Source organism: Erpetoichthys calabaricus, chromosome 1, assembly GCF_900747795.2.
Source record: "Erpetoichthys calabaricus chromosome 1, fErpCal1.3, whole genome shotgun sequence".
In the NCBI taxonomy this organism is placed as follows: Eukaryota; Metazoa; Chordata; class Cladistia; order Polypteriformes; family Polypteridae; genus Erpetoichthys; species Erpetoichthys calabaricus.
In genome coordinates this window covers 176,980,859-177,001,299 of record NC_041394.2, presented here as the reverse complement: position 1 = coordinate 177,001,299, position 20,441 = coordinate 176,980,859, and the positions used below count along the sequence as shown (strand labels likewise).

The 20,441-nt window shown below is 38.9% G+C and overlaps 1 protein-coding gene across 3 annotated transcripts in view; it reads right to left on the bottom strand.

Moving 5' to 3' along the window:
* The window catches only part of cfap54 (cilia and flagella associated protein 54), a 212,851-nt gene that overhangs the window by 150,005 nt on the left and 42,405 nt on the right, over window positions 1-20,441 (bottom strand). For all 3 annotated transcript variants that reach the window (XR_007934367.1, XM_051924377.1, XM_051924375.1), the window contains exons 21-26: window positions 13,806-13,982; window positions 13,036-13,128; window positions 11,285-11,470; window positions 10,042-10,178; window positions 4,229-4,376; window positions 3,045-3,200 (exon numbers count right to left, since the gene is read on the bottom strand). Coding sequence is in view for 2 of the 3 variants with exons in the window: in XM_051924377.1 (XP_051780337.1) it covers window positions 3,045-3,200; window positions 4,229-4,376; window positions 10,042-10,178; window positions 11,285-11,470; window positions 13,036-13,128; window positions 13,806-13,982 (897 nt within the window). In the remaining variant the exon portion in view is untranslated. The remainder of the gene's footprint in view (window positions 1-3,044; window positions 3,201-4,228; window positions 4,377-10,041; window positions 10,179-11,284; window positions 11,471-13,035; window positions 13,129-13,805; window positions 13,983-20,441) is intronic.

Below are 20,441 nucleotides of genomic sequence, written 5' to 3'. Positions count from 1 at the left end.
CACCAATGCAGATAATAACAGCAATAGCTGAAAAAATGTAGTAGTGTAGTAGTAGTGATACTAAACCTAATGTTGCAATTAGGAATAATAATAACAATAACGCATGCAACTTTGAGCAGGGGTGATGCACTTTGAACAACTGGCATAATTAACTATCACAAAATAAAGAAGACTTATAAACATGCCTCAAATGTTAACAAAGCATATACATAAAGTAAAACATTGTAAAGCATCTTTTGAAATTCATATCTAAAAATATATACTGTACAAAAGCTCATGTGCATTTAATCAACAATTATCAACACAAGGATGAAAACTCTTCTACTTGCTCTTCTCCATTTCATGCCTCTCTGCTTAAAATACTCCCCTACTCTCAGAAATGCATGGGTCACAGAGATCAATGAAGTCAAAGATGGGAATACTAGAATACTATTTTTATATTTATGCCTACAAAATAGAGAGAGAGTATATACTATACTGTATAACCAATCAAATCTCTCTATTATATAAAAGAATCCTGAGTCGAGACGTGACTTTTTCAGAGACTTTTTCTCTTTGTGCCAAGAGATTTAACCACACCCGGGGCTGGAAATAAAAGACAAAGAGTAGATGACAAAGTAGAACATCGTAAAGAGGTTCAAAAATGTTGGCGCGGTACACATGCAGAGCAGGTTAGAGGTAATGAAAGAATTAAAATTCGAAAGTCTCAAAAAAATGATAGTAAAGATCGCATTAGCACAAACAAACGGAAATTATTACTCGGTGAAATAACAGAATGGCGAAAAGAGATTGAATACATTGTTCGCATTTACACTTTAAGTTGGAGATATGGAGATCGTCTAATTCGTGTTGCCATCAGGGAAAAGTAGTGTTTCTTCCCAATGAAGAGGTGTATCCGCGAGAATTAAAAGATTTGTTGTTTGGTGAAAGTGAAATCCACATACGGGAGCGTCAGAGATGCGAAGTGGCTGGCGCGTAGCACAGGATGGGGGGTTGGCGATCAAAGCGAGCAGGGGGTGAAGCCCCCTAGTGAACATTAAAATAAAACACTAATCTAGTTGGATAACTACACTCAATGGTAAGCTGCCTCTACCAATAGTAAATAAATATTCATATTATTTGGCACTTTAAGAAGAACCATAGTCAGGTTGCAGACATGTTTATGATGGCTCACCACATGATAGCGTATTAAAATTAGCCAAGTTCATCCAATTCTATTTCGAATGGTGCACCACCCTCTACTTAGCATGCTATTTATTACACAAATTCTATGATGCAGTTCCATTTATTTAGAGTACTATTTATTGTGTGAATTGTGCGACAAGTGATGTGCCACCTTCTGTTTAGCATAGTGTTTATTGCATGAATTCTCTGTTGAGTGATGCAGCGCCCTCTGTTTAGTGTACTATATACTACACAAATTCTGTGTCATGTGATGTGCCACCATCTATTTAGCATACTATGTATCGCAGTAGCATGCCAAACAATGCTGTTGATGCAACACAGGGAGCTTTCATTTGTATCATTTAAATATTAAAATAATTCTCCGCAACAACACCTACTCTCTAAAAACCAGTGAAACAATCATATTGAGTTGATTGGCAACAAAAGACATGTATAATTAAAGGTGTGAGATTAGCAAATAACACAGATGAAGGGACCTGGGCGATGGCTGAAAAAGTCACAATGAAATTAATGGATGAGGCACAAGGCTATGGCGATTTTTGGGGTGTTATGAAGGGTGGCTGAATAAAGCTGGAGTATATACGCTAAATTGTACACTAGAGCAGTTTCATTAGCCATGGAGAACTGGTTGGTGGTTCATTGTGTGTTCACTGTTATGGCATACATCCATCCATACATTATCCAACCCACTATATCCTAACTACAGGGTCATGGGGGTCTGCTGGAGCCAATCCCAGCCAACATAGGCCACAAGGCAGGAAACAAACCCCGGGCAGGGCGCCAGTCCACCACAGTTATGGCACACATTGAATCTTAATCCACAGCAAAGGTGCAAATAAGATTTTGAATTATGTTTAAGTACCTGGGTGGGGGAGAATTCCTTCTAGTAACAATGTTTTAAAGTGGATCAATGAATTTCAAAGTACTATTTGCGAAGGACAGGTTTGTTGGACCACTAACAACTGTACGATCACCAGAAAATATTCAGAAATTGATATAATCTGTAGACATTCAGCACTGTTCAACACAGTCGGTAGCATGACGCTGATCAAACTAGACTGTTCACCAAAATATTCATCAAGGTACTGTATATCCTGTCACCATATAAAATATAAACTGTGCGTGCATTTTTAAGGAAAAACTGTTAAATGAAAAGCAGGGTATGCTGAACTATTTCTGAACTCATTTAGCAAACTGTACTGTTAGCGATGGAGCTCATTTGAAAAACATTCATTTAAAAAAAATAATGTTATTTAAGATGAGGTAAATAAACTGCATTGATTAATTATTTTTGACTACTTTATTCCTCTTCTGGTGCCATTAACCAAGTGACTAAGTGATCATTCACACTATCTGTTCAAAAATCACCACACCCACCACCCAAAAATTGATTTCCCTCAGCTTTATTAATGCCTAACCTAACCATTTACACTAGCAATGATAGCCATCAAAAATCTGTTCTCTGTTTTGAATGAGTTATTGTTTTATTAGCAATGTGTTTGGTTTCCACTTTTCTCTTTTAGTAATATTCATATGAGAAATATGCTTGAAAGGAAATAAAAATGTTTACTGTTATTTATTACTGTAGATTGTCATTGTTTTTTTCCATTTATGGCTATGCTCTCGTTTTGATAATAATCCTCTTCTTGGTTCCCTGTATTGTAAAGGTCCTCAGATTAAAATTTAAGAACACCTGGTTTATGGGTCAAAGGGCATTAATAATGTTTTTTGTTCTTCTTGTCTTTTCTTATAACAAAACCAATCAATCAGTTGGACTCCCTACAGATCTTACTAACGTAAATGCAACAGAGGATCACAACCACTTAAATACCACACAAGGTGCACCTCTACTAACTCACCTGTACAACAGAGATGGAAGGAATCTTATGGAATAGTAGAGGGGCTAGCAACCCATAGCACTGAACAACTGATTGAAGGCAGCAATTCCTATCATTCAGCCATAGTCCAAGATCCAAAGCTAACAGCATCTTCTCACATTCTGCAAAACGGGCGACCTGTTAAGAAACACAGTGAGTGAAAATAGGAGACAACCTACCAGTGTTACTTACAGAGGCATTAGGGAGTTGGCACTTCATGATCATACACAGCAGCTTACATTTCATCCACACACATTACTTTCCCTACCAAGTGATCCAGTTAGAATTCACAAAATTATCAGAAGTTAATCTCTATTGCTCTTTTATCCAAAATATCCTGACAATAATGCCCAGGTACATCAAGGGGTATACAAAGGGCTGCTGTCTCCAAGTGCCATTGATATCTTAAGGTTTCAGCTACCTCCTAAATTATATGTGAGGTAGGAAGGTGATGGGGAATCCCAGGGTCAGGTCCATCCATTCATCTTCCTAACCCACTTATCCAGAGCAGGACCTTAGGTCAGTTGGGACCCATCCCATAATCAATGGGAAGAAGGCAGGAACACAATACGGACAGGGCACTAGTCCATTACAGGATGTATGCACATGCATACACACACGCACACACACACACACACACACACACACACACTAGCACCAATTTAACAATGCCAGTTCACCAAACCTGCATATGTTTGGACATTTGGAGGAAACCAGAACACATAGAGAAGAACGTGCAAGCACCACAAAAAGAAAATCGAAGATGTAAACCCTGGTCTTCTTACTGCAGGGCAGTAACACTATCACTGCACCACTGTGCTGCCCTCGGGCTCAGGTCATAAAAGCTAATAATGAGCACAGCAATAATAATAATTCACTACACTTTTACTCTGCTTACCCTACTGAGAGACATGGTAGCAAGCAATAATAATAAATTAGAGAGGGAAAGAGAGATAAGAGTTAACATTTGTATTTTTTACATTTGGCTGACAACTTTAACCAAGATGGTAAGACGTTCAGGAAACATAGGAACTATTTCGAGATATATTTTACAGATGGAGCACAGTTTAAGTGACTTTTGATTTACTGCATAACCTTGAGAAAGTAATTTAACTTGATAGTCAAATCCTTGCTTAACTGATACAGAACACCTACAAATACTGTACCTGTCCCCAGATAAGTGGGCCATTGTCAGAGACTGCGTCACAGTAGAGCACTTCCTCATGGACCTTAATGTCACTTCCAATAAATATGGTGTACCAGAAGAGGTAGAGGAGGAGTGGAGATGACTGGGAAAGGACATCTTTAGACAAGCTGTACAAAAACATGCAAAACACAAAACCATCCTTAAATATTTTCAAAATGGAATTGAAGGAGCTGTTTTTTAATTATTTTTTTTCATTTGTTTTGCTGTTATGTAAATTTAGTTTTTTTTATGATTAGTAATTATTTAGTATTTATGCATTGTGTACATATACTATTCTTACGTTCCTTGTTTTCTATGCGTGAAACCTCAAAAAGGTATAGCCAAGCTGATGTCATTGCTGCTGGGACCACTCTCGACCTTTGAATTCAGGTGAAGGAGAAAACCTCAGCAGAGGTTTATTGAGAGTTATTAGAGTGATCATTATTATGAGTATTGTATTGGTTTTTCTGGTTTCTGATTATTTTTTTGCTTTGTCCTTGAAGTTTGCTCTTGTTTTATGGATTAGAACTTGTTTGCTTCAGCTTGCCATTTTAGACATACCATTTTGTCTTTTCACCTGTTTTGTTTCTTGGTTGTGATTTTTTAATAATTTCTTTAAATGTGATGTTTGCTTTGTTTTGTCTATTAAAGTTCACAGCTAGCCTTTCCCTAAAACGGCATTTCTGATTGTTTTATTTTTTAACATTTAATTTGAACTTTGAAAGTCAAAGGCCCATTTTAGGTCTGTGCAGGCTTCTTTTGGAGTTTGAGGACTGACTGCCTGGTGACAGTTGGGAGTTGGTGACAGCCTTGGCCTTCTTTGTAATACTTTTTGGATGCCTTACACCTTTTCCCTATGTTTGTGTCACCTTTTCACAAGAATACTGAGTATATTCCCTGTGCTGGTTCAGCCCTAGCTGTCCTTGGAATGGACCTCTTACCAGGGGCCTCATGTATAACGGCGTGCGTAGAACTCACACTATAACATGGCATAAGCACAAAAGCAGAAATGTGCGTACGCACAGAAAAATCCAGATGCAGGAATCTGTACGTACGCATACTTCCACGTTCTTCCGCTACATAAATCCCGATCAGCGTGAAAAGTAATGCACGTGCACGCGCCTTCTGTCCCGCCCCAACTCCTCCCAGAATTATGCCTCTTTGAATATGCAAATCGATATAAATAGCCTTCTGTGAAAAGACAATGGGAAAAGCATGGGGGAAAATATAAGAATTTCAGCGAATACCAAGTGGAGGCAAAGGAAAAATGTAATATTTGTTGGTTTAAACAGTGGTATAATTAACAAAAGAAAGTTGATCGAGTGATATACTGTTGGAGAAACTCGAAAGCTCAAGTTCACAAAGTCGCACAGTGCCCGAAATGAAAAAGAAGTTGTCACATCTCAAAGTCGGCATGAAAAGGCGACTCGTAGCGGACCGTCTGAGTGTCATATGAAAGCTTATTAGGGTACAGAGAAAAAAAAATAGGCACACAGTGGGAAAAAAGCACGAAATGTCAACTTTAATCTTGAAATTTCCACTTTAATCACGTAGTTTGTTTTGTCATTAAAGTAGAACATCATAAACTTCATCTTAAAATCGTTTAATTTACTAGTTTCTCAAGTAGCACGTTAAATGCTTTGTTCTGTGTTTGATCTTCTATGTGCTCTATGTGTGTGAATCACTACGTGCTTCCGTTCTTTCTCTTTCTCCGACAGGACACAGAATCCATTACATTCGTGATATTACAGCTCTGTGAATAATTAAAACACGGAGATGTATACGTGATATCTTTTTCATGATGATAGGAATGAAAGCATGTTATTAAACATGGGAACACGGTGGCGCAGTGATTGTTCATATCTCACGCAAGAGGCTTGCTGCGCCATGTGCGACCTTCGATGAAATAATTTATTACACAAGTACTGTCTCTTTCAAACGTACTAACTTCCAATTCCTGACCTTACTTTTCTTTCTCCAAATACCCAATCGCCACACAATCAGCTCTGTAATAGACGTTCAGCCATCTGTAAGCTTAGAACGCCAATTCTTCAATACTTTTAAGGAACATTGACATATCTTCGTAGTACATGTTTAATTATTCTATCCGTCTATCCTTCCAGTGTCGCGTCAGCACCAGCAATAATACAGCGCAAGGCAGGAGCTATCCGTGAACTAGCTAGCGCTGCGGCACCGTGTCCTCACATGTTTAATTATTAACAATACAGATTATTTAAATGAAGTTAAAGTTTTATCTGTATACTATAAGCAACATATTTTGCTGCATTTCATCTTAAAAATGTAATCGTCATCATACGCGCTTTATAAAGTGGCGCAGGTTGTGCAATATTATAACTGTAGTGCAAGTTTACAGTGGGGTAATTGTACTTATAAGTACAAACAGTTCTACAAGGAGCACTTGATTGAGTGCGTTTATAGTTCTTGGGATGAAACTGTTTCTGAAACGCGAGGTCCGTACAGGAAAAGCTTTGACGCGTTTTGCCGTGGCTGAGGTAGTGTGTGCTTGAAACTGTATACCGATAATTCTCTTTCCGATCAGCTGCTGTTGTGATTCCCCACTCAGATACAGTGATATAAATACTCCGAGTGGTGCAGTGAGAGTAATATGGAAAAAGATGATCCTCTGTGGCAACCCTTAACGGGAGCAGCTGAAAGAAGAAGACGACGCAGTGAGCGTAACAACTGTAAAGCAGTTATTGTATTTGGAATACTATGGCTATTCCCTGGACCATTATATTGCTACAGGTTAATTACAATCAGATGCATTACACTAATAAACAATATGCAGTTAGTTTCAGTGTATTTATAAAGCCGCGTCAGGAATGTGGGTCTAAGAAAGAAAGGGTGATCACACAGTGTTGTGATGTAAGAATTTACATATAACTTGATGAATATTTTGTACTGTATATCTTTATTTGTAATTTAGACAAAGCAGTGTAATTTAGTGTTTACCCCCCCCCCCCACCCCCATCCTTTAGGAATGGGTCTGTTTGAATTTTACGACAGGATTTGGGGGATGTGTGTTTTAAACCAGTTTGGCAAGTGTTTCTTTGCTAAAGTCATTTCTACCCCCGCAAATGGGCTAAGGTGTACTTTAACATATGGTTTGGGGGCAGATGTTAAGATGTTCTATTTTCCCCATTGGTCTGAAGTATGGCTGTTTGGAATTGGCTTGTCTTAGAGGCCATTAAGTACCATGATGTCCTATTGGCTCGAGGGGTTGGACAGAACATCTATAAATGTATGTGTTTAACCTCACACTCTCTCTCTTACCAACTAACATATGATGAAGAAGCATCTCTCTTGCTATCCTGTGATGAAGAGCACAGCTCAGCAGCCATTTTGAACAGACATGTGGCTGAAAGCTGAGCACCAATGATGCCTAACTAGAGACATTTAAGTAACCAGAAGACTGTGTGCCACCTGAACTACATATCATCATTTAATCAGGTTGTATGGTTGCCAATATTCAAATGTACTTTGCATTTTGTTATTATTTATGAATATTATCAATAATACTAATACATTGTTTAAACTGTAACTTAACTTCTGCTTGTCTTTTACTGCATCTAATTGCCTGAGGTTATAGATATAGAAGGGAAGGTAGGGAGGGAAGGTAGGGATAAGTTATATACAATAATACCTTATAAACAGTGGTAAGTCTGTGAGATTAGGCATTCTAAGGCTACATATTAATAATACAATAGGGGAAAGTAGAGCAATATATATTACACTACCATGACAAAACACACAGGAACAGTAGCACTGCTTTGACGCTGGGTGCCGCCAGTCTGCAAAACCAAGTGGAGAAATTGCGTACACCAGGGCATGAGGTACCGTGGAAATGTGCGTGGCTTTACGCCAAGTTTAGGTTTTATACATCGCGATTTGAGTGTGGAAACGTTCGTACACAACATTTCTGTGCGTACGCACCGTTTATACATGAGGCCCCAGGTCTGTGGTGATTCTCAACAAAAAACTTACTGTGGGTAATAAAGAAGCAGTATGAGAAAATGTTGGGCATCTTTAAAAGATTTTGTTTTTCACGTGAAACTGGAAATTCAGTATTGAGATTATCCATTTCCCATTATCATTTTGTTTACTGGAGATTCTAATAGCTAAATGAGAGCTGTGAGGCTGTTTTACATTTAGCTGTATTAGCTATTTTAGATGTACTAGTTGGGATGGTTTATTCATTCTATCTCCTGATTGTTTTTTCTTACAACATTTATCTACTGTAACAAATAAAGCATATAATATTTGAGGAGCTTATCTTGCTCAAAAGAAACACTGACTGAAATTAGAAGTAAGTTATTTTCCTTCTGAAAGTAGGACCCTAATACAGTTCTATAGTAGCCAAAACATTAACTAGACATGAACCTACAGGAAGAGCAACGTGGACTCTAAAACACTGGCATCTGCTAGCTAGGTGAATCTGCTGATGGCATGTGCAGAAGACTTAGCAAGAAGTGATGGAATGGTCAACTGCTGGCTCACAAGTGTTAAGTGAGCTGAAAATGCAACAGAAGGATAATAACTCCTACTTCTCTGAAAAGAACACACAGGATTATCACTGGCCCTACTATGACACACTATGGCAATTTAATGATCCATGTTCCACCTTCTACTGTTTTTAGTGAGTCACCTTTGAACTTTTGCTATAATGAAGCTCAGCAGCAAGTGCGAGTTATGTCACCAAGTAGTTGGTTTAATTACTTTTTTGTATGCACTAATATTGACCTATTTTGATTATTTCTTTAGTACCATATGTTTTGTACTAATACCAGTGCAACAGGAACCAGGGTGGGGAAGGGAGTTATCAGTCTTAATATGGTTCCATTTCTTAAAAAAGACTTGTTCAAGCATTAGGCAGTTTGGCATAAATACACCAGCCGAGGAAGCCATGGCATGAATTCACATTATAGATTTCTGGAACCTTTTCGCTATATTCTTGAAATTTTTATTCTTACATTATTTGTGATTATTATTTTTTACATTAGATAGATAGATAGATAGATAGATAGATAGATAGATAGATAGATAGATAGATAGATAGATAGATAGATACTTTATTAATCCCAATGGGAAATTCACATTCTCCCGCAGCAGCATACTGATACAATAAATAATATTAAATTAAAGAATGATAATAATGCAGTTGAAAAACAGAGTTATTACAGTTATATCAACATGGAGCCATTTTGGAATTTTTTTTCTTGTGTTCTTTGCCATTTTGTGGTGTCTTTGAATGGTCATGGTTTTGTGGTTGCTATGCCTGCTGTTTATCACATGACCTGGAGATCATGTGACACATTATGTCATCACTCTGCAGCATTCAGTATTCTGATGATGGATCTAATTGAAAAAAATACACCTCATGACAGATTAGTTAAGAAAGGAAGAGATAACCAATCTAGTTTAGGATCTCCGGGTATAATCATTTTTGTAAAGATTATTCTTCCTGGTTAGTGCTCTGGGTTTGTCATCTTGATTTACTTTGACTTCTCTGGTTATAGACCTTCAGCTTGTCATCTGACCTTGCCTTTGTCTGTTCCCCTACTGTATGGTGCATTCTTTTCCCTGGTACAGTTCTTAGAAATACAGAATTTCCAATCTTTTTCAATATCAGGTATGGTTTATCCAAAGCATTTCATTACACAATCATTAGTTACCTTGTTCCATCCATTCTTTGGTATTTTGTTTCTTCAGGGTGGTGGCAGCAGATTTTATTAAATTTTTTTGTTCATAGAGCCCGACATTAAAATTATTTACCTTGGTTTTAGTCTCTCGATGTAAGTATATGGCTCCTCACTGATACTAATATTTGGTGTTGGAGAAATTACAAAATAATCCCACAGCACCTGAAAGGCCTTCTTGGCCACATTGAAATGACCTGTCTGGTACGCTGCCTGAAAAGAAGAAAAAATAATAAATGAGCAAATCATTAGGCATATTTCAGCCACAGTTTCTGCTCCAGCTAGAGTAGTAAAGCTGATTTTTTTATGTCTATGTTAACTTAGCAAATTGTAATATGTTATCTATAATATCACTTTATTTTAGTTATGAACTTCTCCAAAATTAGTTGATCCCTGTAAATAGTTAGTAGTACACCGATTGTATAATATGTTGTAGTACAAGCATGAATTAGCGTCACACCTCACAACATGCATGCACCACGTTTCTTGGTTCTGTCACCAGAAGCACGGTGGACGCTGTTGAGGTAGATGGTGTTTTCAGCTCTCCCCAAGCTTTTTCTGATTTTTTATTTTATTTATTTTGTATTAATGATTTGTTTAAAATAATTTGTAATTGATTTAATTATTATTTAATAGGCATGGGGAGAAGCCATTTATGTGACACCCTGTTCCTTTTTTTTTCCCTTTTTGTTTTTGGAAAGGGATGATACTCTATTTTTTATTGTTTGTTAAGAATATATAAGTATAAAGTTAGGATATTTTTTCTTGTATAAAGCTATGTATATTGTAAATAGTTCTCTCTGGAAAATTTGAGTAATGTTTTTGTAAATAGTTTTGTATGCAATGTGTTTATTGTGTAAATAAAAGGCGAGAAGCATGGTGGACCTTGTTCAGGGCATGGGAGAGAAGCTGCTTATGTGACTCCCTGTTCTATTTTTTCCCTTTTTATTATGGGAAAGGAAAATAAAAACTTTTGTTTTGATCCTACATGCCTCTGACTTGGCGGTCATTTACACGGCGCAGAGAAAGGCACATTACAGTCGGTTACATTAACATTGTTGAGTTTTTTCTTTCTTTCTTATTTATTATTTTCCATGTGTGTTTTGTGGGTTGTCCCCACCTTTATAGGGCTGAGGGAAGTCCCTTGACTCTAGTTCTGGGTGAAATATTACATTAGAGAGTAGAAGACTCACATCCTAACAAATGTTGCCCTAGTACTACCTATACAACACTGCTGAATATACTACATGCCAAGAAATTTAAAATCATTGGCCTCTACAAAAAAAAAATTTAAAAAATGGACCAAACCAGAACTTTACCTGTGCCAGATAAGCCCATGCATTGAGCAGTGGGAGAGACTGGGTTATAAGCATAGGCTTGGTGGCTTCTCCAATTCTACCACCAATTATCTTCCCATCTGCATTGTAGGCAGCCACAGCAAACATGTACATTTCATTAGACTGAAGACCTTCCACTCTCATCCAACACTTCCCAGAAACTGGAACCTGTAAATAATCCCAAAACGATGCCATTAGGTCCACAAACACAAAATGTCTTTGAAATAAACGTATCAAAAGGCAGATTCTCTAAAAAATTTGAAAGAGGAATAAAATGACAGGAGCTCCAAAGTATTTCCTTTTGCCCTAAAAGAGTAGAGCATATTCTGTAATATTATCTTCCTGATAATTGAATTAGAGGACAAATCTATCTTTGCAAGTGTAGTTGCCTGATTTAATTGTCTCGAGAATGTTAAATTAAAGGACTAGACATTGCAGTTGGTGACACAATGCATTAATGCCTCCTGACTTTTCAGTGCTCTGGATGACCTGGACAGGAGACTGGAAGCAGTTCCCAGGTCTGATTTGAAAGGAAGCCCATGGCCTCACTTGGACTGAGTCAGGGTTTGGGAAGCAGTGGGCTACACTCTTGGAGGAGGAATTGTGATTGGTATATTAGTGTATTTTGACATGTCTTTGGAAGGGTGATCACTGGAGAGGTGCTGCACTTGAATAAATATCTTTTATTTGAACCAGGATTTGTTTCAGGTATATTATGTCTGTGGTTTGGACCTCTCTGGTGCCCCCCTTGTAGTTACAATATATACTGTATATTGTAATGGAGAACTGGGACTCTTATCTGGCCGGGACACCTTCTTAAGGGAAGAACCAGGGGAAAGAGCTTGTACGGGGCAGTACCTCCCCTGGGACAACAGAGTACAGTCCCCCTTGCTTGCTATAGTGCCACAGGCTTGGAGTATAGAAGGTCAACCCTGCTGGGGCCCATGGCCACTGCCAGAGGGTGCATAGGGAATGGCTGAGCCCTCCTCTGCAAGAATTTCGCCACACCCAGAAGTACACCCAGAAGGAGATTATGGGACACCTGAAGCACTTCCTGGTGCTCTATAAAAGGAGCCGCCTCACTCCATTCAGAGAGCCAGAGTCAGGAGGAAGAGGACAAAGCTTGAAGGAGGAGTGGAGGTGGAAGAGAGAGAGAGAGGCATAGTGCTGTGTGCTTTATTGTGTTTGATTGTTCTTCATTGTGCTTTGTACTGTGCAGCATTGGTGGTGGGGAATAAAGGGAAAGCATTTCCCACATCACAGTAAGTCTTGTGTGCAGAGCTGAACATGTGCCTGTGTCTGCTTGTGTCAAGTGCTGGGAAGCTGGAGCCCCCTGGCAGTTGTGGTTCCAATACTGAGCCCAATATGTAGGCCAAAGATCAAGGTCCAGACAGAAAAAAAGTCTGTAACCATTAATTAAATATAATGAAAAGACATAAACAGTTTTTGGGTCGGACAAATCAGGCAGTGCATGATGCTGACCTTTTAAACCAAATGATAATGACATCATGTACTGCACAGTCCTAGCCATCCTGCCTAATAATAGCGGTGCCATCAAGAACATTAAAATGGGGTGGCGGGAAAATGATGGAATAATGTTAAAAATCAGAACACAAATGTAACCATAAGATTCCTTAATCTGTAAAACCCCTAAAACAGTGTCTCAACTACTTTTGAGACTGAGGATAATTTTGAACAAAATTAAAAATCAAACACCAGATCATGAGACTTACCTCTTCTCCAGTGCCAGGAAAGCTACAGTCGCTCAGCCTCAGCTTTATATTAACTCCAATCACAGGGCGAGCAAAGATACGATAAAAGGACACCTTTGGAGACAGGAATGAGATAAGATGGTTTAAACAATTTAGTACAAATATTCCAAATACCCCACTCATTATTTATCATCAGTTTACAGGAAACACAGAACAAAAATATTTAACAAAATGCAAATAATCAGGAAGGCTATGGTTACAATACGATATTGGTTTCTGCCTGCCTCTCTTTGTTGAGTTTCTACATTCTTTCTCTGTTGTTGTTGGCTTTCTCTAGATCGTTCAGTCTTTTCTGAAAGATGTTTGCTGTAAGTTAATTGGAAAAAGTAATAGTGGCAGAGCATCGGTGTAGGTGTGGGTGTGCCCTGCAATAAAATAGTGGTCCATCCTTTTATGGTTGCGGTCTTTCCCTGTGACTCTTAATGGGATTAAGTAGGTTTGAAATCACATGGATAGATGGATACAGGGAAATGGACTAAACAAAGTAAAACCAGCAATAAGTGATAGATAGATAGATAGATAGATAGATAGATAGATAGATAGATAGATAGATAGATAGATAGATAGATAGATAGATAGATAGATAGATAGATAGATAGATAGATAGATAGATAGATAGATAGATAGATAGATAGATAGATAGATAGATAGATAGATAGATAGATAGATAGATAGATAGATAGATACTCTCCATGCATTTCTAATGTCTTAGTCCCAAGAAAACCGCTTACCGGTTCTGCTGGGCTGAAAGGTGCAGGTTCAAAAATGACAGACGATCTGCTTCTGGCTACAAGGAGAGGGGCAGGAGGAACATCACTTTTAGGTTGATTCACTGAATTTCTAGGAACGTTGAGTTGAAATAACTTCTTGTTTTCATTTTCTGCTTTCTGAATTAAATCCAGTGCCTCCTGAAACAAAGCACATAAGAAGTGATTTAGAGAAAGAGATACCCCCTCTGAATAAACTATTGCAGCAAAACACAATACATCTAAAATAATGCGAACAGAGATTTTGGAGATCTCTGAGAAAGGTGAGGTCCTTCTTTTTCCAAGGCGTAGGAAAATTATTTCATACTGAGATTTATATTTATTTACGATTTGTAACCAGACTTTGTAAAAACTTATTTGTATTGATTTTTTGCTAAAAGTTCAAAGAAAATGATATATACAGTATACCAGTAACGGCGCACTGCACGATAACGTGCAGTGAATACACTTGACTTGAGCATTCATAGTATTCATCCTATTTCTCTGTACGTTTAGCATTCGTTTGCTCAAAGGTTGATGTGCTTGCTGCTTCCTGAGCAGCTCTTCTTTACTCCACCCTAGCGGCCCGCTGCTTCTCTTCTTTCGTTGCCATTTTTTCACGTTAAAACTGATTAAGTTAGTTTTTGTGTTGCAATTACTTAGAACGTTTTCTTTAATTATTCACTTAATCTGGCTCTTAAGTCTTCAATCTGCCTCAAGAATGATTAGCGAACGTGGTAGGGAATGAGAATGGCGCCCGTACGCATGCGCCGCACGGCTGCCCTGCTGCGCGCTGCTGAGAGTTGATTCTACAAGAAAATAAAATAAAAATAAAAAGAGTAATAATATCATATCCCCGAAAGCAGATGGTAGATGTCACGTAGTATATGTGTACCAAATTTCAAGTCAATAGGTGAAACGGTTTGCGAGCTACAGGTGATTTAAAATCCTGGACAGACAAACGAACAGCCACGGTAGCGTATTATAGAAGAAGAAATATCTAGGAGAAAGTACAGCTATGAAGAGGATCAAGAATGGGAAGGCAGTTGGTCCAGATGACATACCTGTGGAAGCATGGAGGAGTTTAGGAGAGATTGCAGTGGCGTTTCTAACCAGATTGCAGTCTTGGAAAGTAAGAGGATGCCCGAGTAGTGAAGAAGAAGTGTACTGGTACCGATTTTTAATAATAAGCGTTATGTGCAGAACTGTAGTAGATACAGAGGGATAAAATTGATCAGCCACAGCATAAAATTATGGGAAACAGCAGTGGAAGCTAGGTTAATAAGGGAGGTGATGATTAGCAAAGCAGCAGTATGGTTTCATGCTGGGAAAGAGCACAACAGATGCAATGTTTGCTCTGAGGGTGTTGATGAAGAAGTACAGAGAAGGCCAGAAGGAGTTGCATTGCGTGTTTGTGGACCTGGAGAAAGCATATGGTAGGGTGCCCACAGAGGTATTGTATAAGGCAGTTGGGAGTGGCAGAGAAGCATGGCAGAGTTGTACAGGATATGTATGGGGGAAGTGGGACATTAGTGTGGTCTGCAGTAGGAGTGACAAGTGCATTTAAGGTTGAGGTGGGATTACATCAGGGATTGACTCTGAATACTTGGTTATTTGCAATGGTGATGGACAGGTTGACACACAAAATTATACAGGAGTCCCTGTGGACTATGATGTTTGCTGATGACATTGTGATCTGTAGCAAGAGTAGGGAGCAGGTTGAGGAGACCCTGGAGAGGTGGAGATATGCTCTAGAGAGGAGAGGAATGAAGGTCAGTAAGAACAAGACAGAATACATGTGTGTGAATGAGGGGAAGGTCAGTGGAATGGTGAGGATGCAAGGAGTAGAGTTAGCGAAGGTGGATGAGTTTAAATGCTTGAAATCAACAGTACAGAGTAATGGGGATTGTGTAATGGAGGTGAAGAAGAGAGTGCAGGAAGGGTGTCATGGGTGGAGAAGAGTGTCAGGAGTGATGTCTAGACAAAAGGGTACCAACAAGAGTGAAAGGGAAGGTCTACAAGATGTTAGTGAGACCAGCTATGTTATACAGGTTGAAGGCAGTGGCACTGACAAAAAGACAGGAGACAGAGCTAGATGTGGCAGAGTTAAAGATGCTAAGATTTGCACTGGGTGTTATGAGGATGGATAGGGTTAAAAATTAGTACATTAGAGGGTCAGCTCAGGTTGGATGGTTTGGAGACAAAGTCAGAGAGGCGAGATTGGGAGAGATGATGGGTATATTGGGAGAAAGATGTTAGGAATGGAGCTACCAGGCAACAGAGAAAGAGGAAGGCCTAAGAGGAGGTTTATGGATGTGGTGAGAGAGAATATGCAAGTGGTGGGTGTGACAGAGCAAAATGCTGAGGAGAGTAAGATATGGAAAAAGATAACCAGCTGTGGCGACCCCTAATTGGAGCAGCCGAATGAAGAAGAAGACGATGACTTAACCTATCATCTACATTTCTGAGACTTAGGAGGGAAACCTGTGCAGACTTATAATGAAAATGCAAATTCCAGATAGATGAAGACTGAGTGCTACCCACTGGAACTCCCTGGTACCCAGAACAGCGTAGAGCAGTGTAGAAAATATTAATTACACATTAAAATCAGCCTAGTGTATGACAGAACTCTTAGTTAAAAGATAATCAGACTACCTTAGATGTTAAAGACACATATTACTTGGTAATAAAAGCTGTTCATTTGACACAATTAAAATCTGCATAATTCCAATTTTTCATTGTAACTATTTTTTTTAATACGAGGCAATGCCTTTCATTAAACATTTACAAAAACTATAAATATTACTCAATTTTTAATCATTCGCCATTAAATCCTCAATAGAATCTGTGATCACTTGCTCACCTACAAGTGACCAGAGCAGTCTGGTTTTATAACCAGACTTCTTATTGACTTATTGATTTTCATAAAGTGTTTGACTCAGTTGATCACACTGTCTTGTAGGACATCCAAAGACTCTGCAGGATTCCCCCAAAGTTGCTGGATATCATGGCTGACCTGTACACTGGTACTGTGAGTGCTGTGCAGAGTGGAGGCAGAACCTCTATGTTTTTCCCAATTAATTCTGGGGTTTATCAGGAGTGTGTTCTTGCTCCTACTCTGTTCAGTGCTTGCATGGAATGGGTGTTGATCTGAGTCATGGAGTCCAGTGACTGTGCTCCATCTGTTGGTGAAGAAAGATTCACTGATCTTGATTTTGCTGACGATACTGTGATCTTCACGGAGAAAATGGAGTCTCTGATCGGGGCTATCGAGAGACTGAGTGAGGAGTCTGGGCTTACAAGTGCCCTGGATAAAAATCAAGATCCAGGCTTGTAATAACTTCTTAAGACACAGCCATGAGCAGTGTGTATGTCTGAGGACCGAATGTCGACCTAATAGAGAGGTTTATTTACTTCGGGAAGGAACATTCATGTCTCTGGTGACTCTACCTATGAAGTCAGTAGATGGATTGGGAGAGCATGGGGGTTCATGAGGTTGCTGGAAAGGGATATCTGGTGCTCCGAATTTCTCTGCAAAAGGACAAAGGTCCAAGTCTTTAGAGTCCTGATGCTCCCTATTTTGCTATATGGTTGCGAGACATGGACACTATCCACTGACCTGAAATGAAGACTGTACTCCTTCAGTACTGTATCTCTTTGGAGAATTCTTGGGTGCCGCTGGCTTGAGTTTATGTTGAACAAGCGGTTGCTCACGAAGTCCCAAGTGAGGCACATTACCTGCATTGTGAGGGAGCATCAGTTACGACACTACAGCCATGTGGCACAACTCCCCAAGAGTTATCCGGCTAGCAGGATCTTCATTGTTGAGGATCTGACTGGCTGGACCAAGCAAGGGGGATGCCCAGGTAACTCCTGACTATGGCAGATAGATGGTCATTTCCGAGGGTGGGACTGGACCGCGTTTCTGCCTAGGGGGGGATGCCAACCAGGATTATGCGCTGTTTTGTCAAGTGGTGGGTGTGGCAATGCACTCTATCAGTGCTTGCTCTCCAACCTGACCTGACCTGACCTGAACAAGAAACAATGAAAAGATTTTTTTTTACCTTTTCAAATAACAGACATGTGTAGTACTTTTAACCCCATAACACAATTAACTTTCCTTTGTCATGTATCTATATGTGACACTTGTAGAGGACACAATAATATGATAATCAATTAACATTTTTAGACAGAGACTAACACAGTAAGCAATAATAGATAGCTTTGTGCAAAGATGAGCCGTTTATAACAAAATACATGCTACATGATAGGTAGCAATGGCACTATACAGTATACTGTGATTTCTGGCACAATTTCGTCAAGGGGCTCACAGTCAGTGACTGTTGAAAGGCCCTTTCAGCACCTTTAGACATTCATCCCACGCAAAACTTTCATCACCTATTCATTCCGATTTTTTATCCCACTTTGTACTGGTTTGGTTTCCATGGCAACAGACTGAAAACACTTCACTATCCATGAAACAGTTTCCAGCTCCTCTTGGAAAATTTTCAGCCATTTCCAATGCTGGCCGATAGAATTAATCCCTTCAATACATCCCAGGTATGTTGCTCAGTCTTCTCCTGTGAGTCACATCCAGTGCATTAATAATTGAGGTAAGATGAAATCTTTTATTCTAAACAAGCTTTTAATATGAGTGCTATTAGTTTAAATATAACTTAAATGAATAACTCGGAATTAGGTGGCATTGTGAAAAGGAGACATACAATATAGGAAAGCTACACTCTTAAATATAATAGTTCTTGAATGGCACTTTATGGTTCTTTACTAGGTTGTGTGGTTCCTCATCGGACAATTGCTTGACCAAGCACCATTTCATTCCAGGAAGGTTTCTTCCCAACATGTAGAAAATAAAATCTTTAATGTGTGGTAGGTTAGGGTAGGACAGTGGACACTAACAGATTAAGAAACCCTGGACTTAGCCTGTGATCTTGCATGCACAAAGGGTCCTTTTAAAATCGAGACCCACTGGTATTTCACAAATCTGTTATCATCTAGTCATGATTATTGACTGTGTGGAGCCTTCTATGGATTTAAATAAGTTTTTCTTTCTTTCTGGAACCTTCATGTGGATGGCTCTTTTGGGAACCAAAAACGGTTCCCCTATGGCATCACCCTGAAGAACCATTTTGGCACCTCTATTTTTATGACTGTAGTTCAAAAATGTTTAGCTCAGTTTTGAAAGTGTTACATGGACTGGCATTTTTCATTCTACTCCAATACTAAAACAATGTTTAAGACTCTTCTTTAATTTAAATATAATTTAAATGGGTCTATGTGCCTTTGTAGTACCCACAACAATATTTGGTTTCTAAGTAAGAATTCAAAAGATGTTTCTGAAGTCATGTTTGTGAAGTTGTTTTCAGAAAATAAAAGGACAGGGCTATATACAGTGTCTTAAACTTGAAATCTAGACACATTGATGCTGTCTGTAAATTGTTCTCTTAACAGGAACATTTATGTAGGGTAATTAAATGAAAATGAATACAACTATACTTTAGAGCATTTATTAAAACAAGATAGTTTTTGACATCAGAAAATGTATGATTTATTTACAGTTAGGCAGAAATCAAAAGAGAAAAGGCTAAGCAAAAAAGGGTTTATCAAAGGCATTAAAGCTGTTGAATTTAGGGAGAAATGTGATACTTTCTATAAATTGGAAGTTCTTGAATGACTTTTTAGCCACATAAAGTACCAACTAAACTGTATTCTTTTCATACTTCCATTTTTATATACAGTAATCCCTCGCTATATCGCGCTTCGCCTTTCGCGGATTCACTCCATCGCGGATTTTATGTGTAAGCATATTTAAATATATATCGCGGATGTTTTGCTGGTTCGCGGATTTCTGCGGACAATGGATCTTTTAATTTCTGGTACATGCTTCCTCAGTTGGTTTGCCCAGTTGATTTCATACAAGGGACGCTATTGGCAGATGGCTGAGAAGCTATCCAACTTACTTTTCTCCGTCTCTGTCTTGCGCTGACTTTCTCTGATCCTGACGTAGGGGGATTGAGCAGGGGGGCTGTTCGCACACCTAGACGATACGGACGCTCGTCTAAAAATGCTGAAAGATTATCTTCACATTGCTACCTTCTGTGCAAGCTGCTTCCTGAAGCGACATGCTGCACAGTGCTTCGCATACTTAAAAGCTCGAAGGGCACGTATTGATTTGTGCTTGTTTGTTTTTCTCTGGCTCTCTCTATCTGTCTCTCTCTCTCTCTCTCTCTGCTCCTGACGGAGGGGGGTGTGAGCTGCCGCCTTCAACAGCTTTGTGCCGCGGTTGCTTCGCATACTTAAAAGCTAAACAGCCCTATTGATTTGTTTGCTTTTTTTCTCTATCTCTCTGACATCTGCTCCTGACTTGAAGAGGAAGATATGTTTGCATTCTTTTAATTGTGAGACTGAACTGTCATCTCTGTCTTGTCATGGAGCACAGTTTTAAACTTTTGAAAAAGAGACAAATGTTTTGTTTGCAGTGTTTGAATAACGTTCCTGTCTCTCTACAACCTCCTGTGTTTTCTGCGCAAATCTGTGACCCAAGCATGACAATATAAAAATAACCATATAAACATATGGTTTCTACTTCGCAGATTTTCTTAT